Genomic DNA, 8,161 nt, shown 5'->3' with positions numbered 1-8,161 from the left:
CTTAAATTGGGCTAGAATCAATCTTGGCCCAGCTTTAGAATGTGTTTGCAATCATTTAAAACTAAGGAATGAAACTGACACCTTTGAAATTGGGCCAGAATTGACCTAGCTTTTGTCAGCCTAATATTTGTCACTGAACTTTGTCCAAACTATAACAGGTTTAAGATAGAATTGGGCTATATGACTGATCCTGACCTAGTTTTGGGTGGTTTACCAAACACAATATAATATATTAAAAGATTTTTGGTTAAGAACAGCAGTCAACAATCAGATTATTTCTATTTAAGCTAATATTTTGTTTAAAGTTATGCACGAGAACCGTACTCTATAGCCAAAAAAAGAAAGTTTCTATCGATATTATGTAGTAACATGAGCTTCTGCATGTTTCAACATTGTTAGTATATCATCTAAACCCTGCACAAGTAGAGTTAAGTAGAAGGAAAAATAAAACGCACAAACCTTTTTTGTTTGAAAATAATTACGTTTCTCAAGTACAAGTAAATATTTTCCTTGTGGAGCTTTCTCATTGCTAACTTGATGACATAATAGTTAGCAATGGCTTCCCTTATATAGGTTCTATGTTTTTACACTAGCATAGGTATGAATGAGTTCAACATACCATTGCTAACTTGATGACATAATAGTTAGCAATGGCTTCCCTTATATAGGTCCTATGTTTTTACACTAGCATAGGTATGAATGAGTTCAACATACCATTGTGCCTGAGGCAGTTTCCGCATATAAGCGCATAGCAATTCGAAGGATCCTCCCCCACAAGAAGTGCAGCAATACGACCAATCCACCCGCCATCACTAGGGCTCGGACCTCGATGATGCTCAACAACCATTTGGCTTTGAGCAGCAACGATCTGAGCAGAAGCTCCATATTCATTAGGCACTTCGATCATCGATCGAGATGAGCCACTGCTTCCATTGCCATCATTGGGAGAATGAGTATGTCTCCTGTTTCGGAGCCCACTCGACTGCACCAATTCCACATCATTACTTCTTGCTAATGACAAGTTAGCATTTGATTCATCTCGTAGAAATACATTCAGACCAGAATCAGTGCCCAATTTAGATGCAAGAACACTTGCTGCTGCAGCCTTTGCAGCTGGATCGAGGTCGTACCTCTGGATTTAAAAGTCCTCCATCAGTAAGTTGTGGATGCAGTCATTTGAACAAGTTATTAAAAGATTAATTGAAGAAATCACCTGAATGAGTTGTTGAGTAGTGTAATAGTTTGTTCTCTCTTTGAGCTCATCAATCTTTGCTTTCCTTTCAGCACGTAGTCTTTCAAGTGTCTTCTGGTCCTTGTGGTCCACTGGAAACAACAAACTAATTTCGATTATCACTGCTGAATAAACCATTGACATCTAAGTACACAGATAAACTGATGCTTCAACCTCCGGAAATAGTAATAGTAAGAAGAAAATGCTAAGGAATACACGAATATATCATATATCATTCCGAGAAAGTGAAGCTAGAATAAACTCACAGCAATTCTGCATACAACGATTAAGAATAAATCACTAAGGTGCATGCCATTGATGAATTTGTACTTAACATCATAGTCTTCAATCATGTTGCTAATAAAAAGATCAGGCATATATAAACAAAGAAGTTATTAATATCAGTCATCTAGTATTACATACAAGATCTCTGCTTATATATAGATAACAGCCCTCTTTTGTAAGGATATTGTACAAAATTTAAATCATAGTGCTATACAAACTAGGTGGGAGCCACAAACTCTTTCTCTAGTTCCAAACATATAAGAGAGGGCATCAAACATCCAGATTTAAGCATAATACTACACATACTAGGAGGGAGCCACAGCCTCTTTCCCATAATTCCAAACATACAAGAGAGAACATCAAACATGTCTACCTCTACCGCTGCTGTTGGCATCAATTATGACATCAGTGTACGTGCTTAAGCAATTTGTGAAGATCAAATGCTTCTTACTATTTCAGAATTCTTGTAAGTATTTGTCCACCATGCCATTGAGATTCTATCTGGGATGTTCTTCCTTCTTCAATGATGCTATTTCCAGACAAGTCTTAAATGGGATTTCCAAGGAAAAATCACTCTGATCAAAACCATCCGTGCTATTATATCTCTAAATTACCGTCTTAAGATTGTTACATCATCTTTATACTTGATAATTTCTCCGCTATTATTCCACCTTGCTTCTAATGCCAATTTTCACCTAGATACCAACAACTCTATTATTCCATCCGTAATGAATAATGTATGGGCAGTTAAATTACATCTCTTCATTTTGGACTAAAAAACCAAATTGGCATACAAAGTGACACCATTTTACCACTTTGGCATATAAACTGACATCGATGACATTTTGGCATAAAAATGACAAAGTTGTGACCATTAGACATTTATGATTGCCGACTGCAAGTTTTGGGTGCAAAAATTAAGGGATTTTTGCATGTCCCTAAAATCTCCCATATTTTAATATTTAACCCCCCGAGTTCTGAAATTTATACAAAAAAGAACTCCCACCCTTTCTCCCTCCGCACCATCTCCTCCAACCTCCTTCGCACCATCTCCTCCATTTTCTTCTTCTCATAATCCTCAACCTCCCCTCCTCTCTCCCACTCCCTGTCACCTGTTTTCCATATCCTCACTCTCACCTCCTTCTTTCCCTCTTTTCCCAACCCCACCTCACTTCTCAACTTGTTCAACTTCCCTCCCTCCCTCTCCCTCGCTTCAGGTAGAATGTTTAATGTTGAGTCTGAGAGAGGAAGCGGAGGAGATTTGAGTTTCTGATAATTGGAGGGTGAAGAGGGTGTGGGCAGAGCAAGGGGAGGAGGAACAGAGGGAGGGAGGGAGGGGAGGGGGCAGAGAGAGAGAGAGAGAGAGTTGGGTTTTTTTAATTGCAAAAATCAGAATTTGGGGAATCTGTAAACAAGGGAGATATGAAGGGTATATAAGCAAAAATTACTTAATTTTCACTGTTAAAACTTGTTGCTGACAATAGGAAATGTCCAATTGTCTCAACTTTGTCACTTTTTACACCAAATTGTCATCGGTTTCGGTTTACATACCAAAGTGATGAAGTGGTGTCAATTTATTTGGCAATTTGGTATTTTAGCCCTTCATTTGTGACATTTAGGGTTCAAACGAGGTTTTTAAGTTTCAACTTGTCAATTCATCAGTATTTAAATTTCATGCTCTCAAGATAAATCCATAAAAGTGGCTAGAATTAATTCATTCCCCTGAAAATCGAAATTTATTATTTCATATTTTTATTGTGAAATTTATAATTTCATATTTTTATTCTGTTTTGTTCATAATTAAAATTAAAAATATGAAATATGTTCCAGCAAATGACAACTACTTGACACAAGAAATATTCACATGTTGCCCTTCAACGCATGCAACCACTGGTAATGGGCATAGACTTTCACGGATGAGAAAAGAAATAGATCCATAATATTTTTTTTCAAATTTTCTCTTTTTAACTTGTTGATGAATCGACTGGATATGGATAACAATTTTGTTTCATGTAATGAATGAATTTGTCTCTTTTTTTTTTATAAATCCAATTTCATTGATTCTTTTTTTTGAATAGTATGACATTGATTGACTCTATTTCACCATTTTCTCGGTACTAAGGGGGGCCACTTGGTCTGAGATAAATTGACAACTAGAGAAAACTGTACACTTGTGTGTTTATGTGGGGGAGGGAGGGAGAGTAAGGAGAAGGTATTAAAGAAAGAAGAAAGTGAAAACATGTAAAATGAAGCTAATACCTTCACCTTTCATTAGGAGCTTACTCAACTCTAATCTATATATAGACCAAGTTGATTAGGCACTACAAGACGTTAAGTCTAAAGTAAACATCCAGTGGACTGTCCATAGGATCAAGTAACAAATCAAATTATTCCTAATGTTTCCCCTTCTAGAAGCAATGTAAAGTTTATAAGCATGACCTTTAAATCCAACTGCAATAAGTTTCGCACTATTTTCTTTGTTCCAACAGCTAAAGTAAAGAATTATTTCTGATCCAACTTTGACATAGATGACCTTGAAGGAAAATTAAATTAATTCGTAACTAGCATTTTCTGATCCAAATTTGACATAAATAAACAAATCAGATAAATATAAATGTAGCTAGAAAATATCATTGGAAAAACTAAAACAAGATATATCCTGACTTCGGAGATTCTCTAAATTTGAATGTCTGTATAGATCTATTTCTGATGTGCAAATATAATTATTCAAGCCTTTCTTATAGGAGTTTGTTCATACTTCATAAACCCATGCTTAATCCTCAAGGGGCTTGCTGGCTTCAAGACTTATTTGTTAGCGTTGGTAATGATGATAGTGGCCCTGAAAAAGAAGTGAATTTTTTGAATCACCTGAAAACGGATAAGGGAAACAAACGCCTGTATCATGTCATGACACTTGCGACCATATATATAACTGATGCTGGCACTAAATGCATCCATTTGTCATATCGATCACGTCCAATACAATAGTCAAACCAGTTATAATCCAAAAAACATTTTCAATCCCCATATCATTCATCTATTCAGTTAATTGGCACCTATGTAGCACGGACACGGATCCGACACGGCCATCCGACACGCCGACACGAGGCAAATCCTAAAAAATACATAGGATACGTGTGTTCGACACGTGTGTCCGACACGGACACGACACGACACGGCTTCATGTTATGCGTGTCCGTGCTTCATAGATTGGCACAACCAGTCAACTAGAAGGAGAAAAGAAGTCCAAGCGAAGCACTAATCTGAATAACCAAACTGGCCCAAGTCAAATAAAGTGATGACTCAATTATTAATGAAATTTGCGATATGGATAGACAAACCTAAATAAAAAGAATGTGAGTCATAGTTCAAGATATTTACGCAATTTTGTGAGGCGAACAACTGCTGTGTAGATAAGAAAAGAAAAAACAGGTGAAAGAATTGCCGGCAAAGATCGCACTAACTTCATTGTCCACCGCAGATCCAATGACCTCACTGTCATGACAGCAAAAGCCACAGCTACCACCTGGTAAGAGTTAATTAACAATTAAGCCTCTTGTAAGCTAATATTTTCTAACTCCTATAACAAAAAAAAAAAAAAAAAATTCTGAAAGATACGAAGACAGTCTTACTACTTACCAGGCAAACGTGCAGAGAAAATGCCTTTGAAGCTTTCCATAAAAATGAATTATAAATGAGTTTCTATTATAGGTGTAGATCTGAATAACAAAATATCACCTCATGTACAAAGCTGCAAATGGAGAAAGCTGGATGCCTAATTCTCTTCTCAAGAAAGGTCACCTCCATTTGATTAATAACTTCAGGTGTAAGTGATATGGAGGTGGGGGGTGGGGGGGTTATCACTTAAAATCCATATTGTAGATCTTAATTGTAACAAACTGCAGCATCTCAAACTCTAGAGAAAACACAAAATTATAATGATTTTCTCATGAAGGCATTGCTCCTGAACATCACCTCGGTAAGGTACGGTTAATGACATTCACACTCAAAACTTGATTAACCTTTGCTTTAAGCACACACCATATTTCATAACTGAAAGGCACTTGCATTTGGTCTTCTTTACTTTGCAACTCAGAGTCATTTGGACTCTTTTTCATCTTGGAGGTCTTATTGGGTATGGAGAAGGATGAGTCCATATGCCTGGATTATTTCGATTACATGTAATACAGTTTATCTGATAGAAGTAAATTTATCTATCTTTGGTTGATATTATACTTTTTCTTTATTTTTGGGCTAATGAGCTTCCTCTTCCCAACAAGAGAGTCCTTTATTGATGGGAGGCTTCGATCTTCAGATGCATCTATATATGTTGAAAGTATTGCATTTGTTCCTACCCTTTTGGTGTGTAATTTGTTGCCAGATGTGGATTTCTTTTGTAGGTTTTTTGGGATGTTATTTTAGCTTGTAGTTGCTCCCGATACTTGCTAGTTTGGTCTCGATGATTACTTTTAGATTATAATCATTTAACTATTTTCTATAAATATATATTATATGTTTATGATAGGAACTTTATGCTCCATGATATTCTATCAGAAACAAAAAGTCCTAAGACATGGAATCAACTAAAAGAGAAATGTGCTTTCTTCGATAAAATGAAACAGGTTGCTACTTTAAAATTCTAAGATAAGTGTTGGTCTATTAAGGCATGGAGTACAACTTATACTCGCTGACTCTTCAGTTGTACTATAATTAACTAAACATGTTGACTAAGTAACTCATTGCACGAAATTTATTCATGCTACTAGGTACTCATTGATGGAAAAGGCAATTTTCATGCTTGCACCCGCTTTTCCATAATGTTGTGTTTCAATTCACGAAAAAGTTGTATGGGCAAACATTATTATTTAAGCAAGTAATTGTCGAACGGATGTAAGCATATAAATACAATGAAGTTCAACTGCAATGCATGTTCTCAATTGTGATGTGTCTAGGATAATAGGATGCAGCAATGAGCCAGTTCAATGCTGCAGGCACACAAGAATGAGATCAAAGACTTCCTCATGCTTATATTTCGTGTTAATGAGAAGTTCAGATATCCAAACTATTCCTATTACACTTTTGCACAGCCCAACATTGGTCTATTCTCGAACACTTTAAACGTAAATTCTTCTCAAGAACTCAATACCAAGAGAACCATCACAAATTTCTACTTAAATTTCACACATACAGTTAGTATTAACTTTTTCAGATTGCACTTCATTCAGTCCCATGTTGACATAATAAGGTGTCAATTGCGGGTCTATAAAAATTTAGGCGTAGCTTTTAGGTGTGAGTTTCCTCGCTCTCTTATAAATGATATCAAAGCCAACCACAACCAGCGGGCATGCAGAGATGACACCCATGATTCAATGTCCCTAATTAGTCAATATGGGACTAAGTAGACCCTAACATAACATGACTTCTCCTAGGTCTCATACATCTCACCTCGCTAATGCTGAACCTCAGCCTGTAACCTTCCATCAGCTATAATGACATAGGCTCCACTTGCCAGATTGGCTACAGAAAAGCTGATATCCACATTAGATGCATGATTAGCTTTGATCCAGTTATTATGGTCAAAGTTCAATCAATCCATTTACTTCCATATTATTCCCTTTATTCCATTTTCATATCTAGATCAAAATTTTCCCTCCCGATCCCATCTACTATCATTTAATCACCAAAACCGAGCCCTAACACATAATCCAAGTAGCAAAAACAACAAAACTACCGATTCAACAGAAACTACAATGCAAACACGAACCACACACCTCGACGATTCCGGCGAGGACGACGACGTTCCTGGCGAGCTTCCTCGATCTGAGAGCCCTCCGCTTCATCCTGGCATGAACCGAGGCCTCCTCCTTCGAGAGATGCTGCAGCTCCTTCTCGTAGTCCTCTTTCCTCGATCCAAAAATCCCTCTCCAAATCCTCGCCAAAGTTCCCTTCCTCCGCCCACCGTCACCGGCGTCGGCGATTCCGCCCTCTTTTCCTTGATCGCGACGCGGGACTGCGCCGGATCCTCGCCTGCCGCCTCCGCCATTTCCTACGGAAATCAAGAATTAGGTCAAGAGATCGAGAAACGAGATGATAGAGATCGGATCTAGCGAGAAATAAGAGGACAGCGCACCGATCTTTTTAAGGGCGTACGAGTACAGTCTCTCTCTCTCTCTCGATCTCAAACCGAAATGCAATCGAGAGGATTGAAGGAAGAGAAAAGAATAGGGTCCCTTTTCCTCCAACGGCTCCGAGGGCTCGATGCGCCGATTTGCTTTTGTATTTCTTATGATCGCCAAGGGTGCATTATTATCCGTCACTGACATGCGGGTCCCACCGTGACCTGCTTTGCACACTCGAATGATGTGAGTTCGTGGCGAGTCGGGATTCCTGAGGGCACTGTGGGGCCCGCACTAACTTTGTTCTTGATTTAAGGTTATTACTTATTAGGACAAATTTTCAAAACCAACCCATTTAGGAATTTATTGTCAAAAAACGACCCCATTCAAACAAATTTGCAAAAACCGACCTGGTTTCAGCCTCTGCGCTGACACCAGGTCGGTTTAAAAAAAAAAAAATTCGAAACTTCACGGGAGTTGAACTCCCGTGAAGTTTACCAGCTTTTAATTAAGCTGATAAACTTCACGG

At 37.8% G+C, this 8,161-nt stretch overlaps 1 protein-coding gene across 1 annotated transcript in view; it reads right to left on the bottom strand.

Annotated features, from left to right (window-relative positions):
• Positions 1 to 7,839, bottom strand: part of LOC109838189 (uncharacterized protein At2g24330-like) — a 9,421-nt gene extending 1,582 nt beyond the window's left edge. Inside the window, exons 1-5 of the mRNA XM_020406651.1 lie at positions 7,647 to 7,839; positions 7,288 to 7,562; positions 4,898 to 5,042; positions 1,214 to 1,323; positions 715 to 1,132 (exon numbers count right to left, since the gene is read on the bottom strand). Of these exons, the coding sequence (XP_020262240.1) occupies positions 715 to 1,132; positions 1,214 to 1,323; positions 4,898 to 5,042; positions 7,288 to 7,562; positions 7,647 to 7,839 (1,141 nt within the window). The remainder of the gene's footprint in view (positions 1 to 714; positions 1,133 to 1,213; positions 1,324 to 4,897; positions 5,043 to 7,287; positions 7,563 to 7,646) is intronic.

The sequence above is a fragment of the Asparagus officinalis genome, chromosome 4 (assembly GCF_001876935.1).
Source record: "Asparagus officinalis chromosome 4, Aspof.V1, whole genome shotgun sequence".
Classification (NCBI taxonomy): domain Eukaryota; kingdom Viridiplantae; phylum Streptophyta; class Magnoliopsida; order Asparagales; family Asparagaceae; genus Asparagus; species Asparagus officinalis.
Note: the sequence above shows the minus strand (reverse complement) of the source record. Positions and strands in the feature narration are given on the sequence as shown.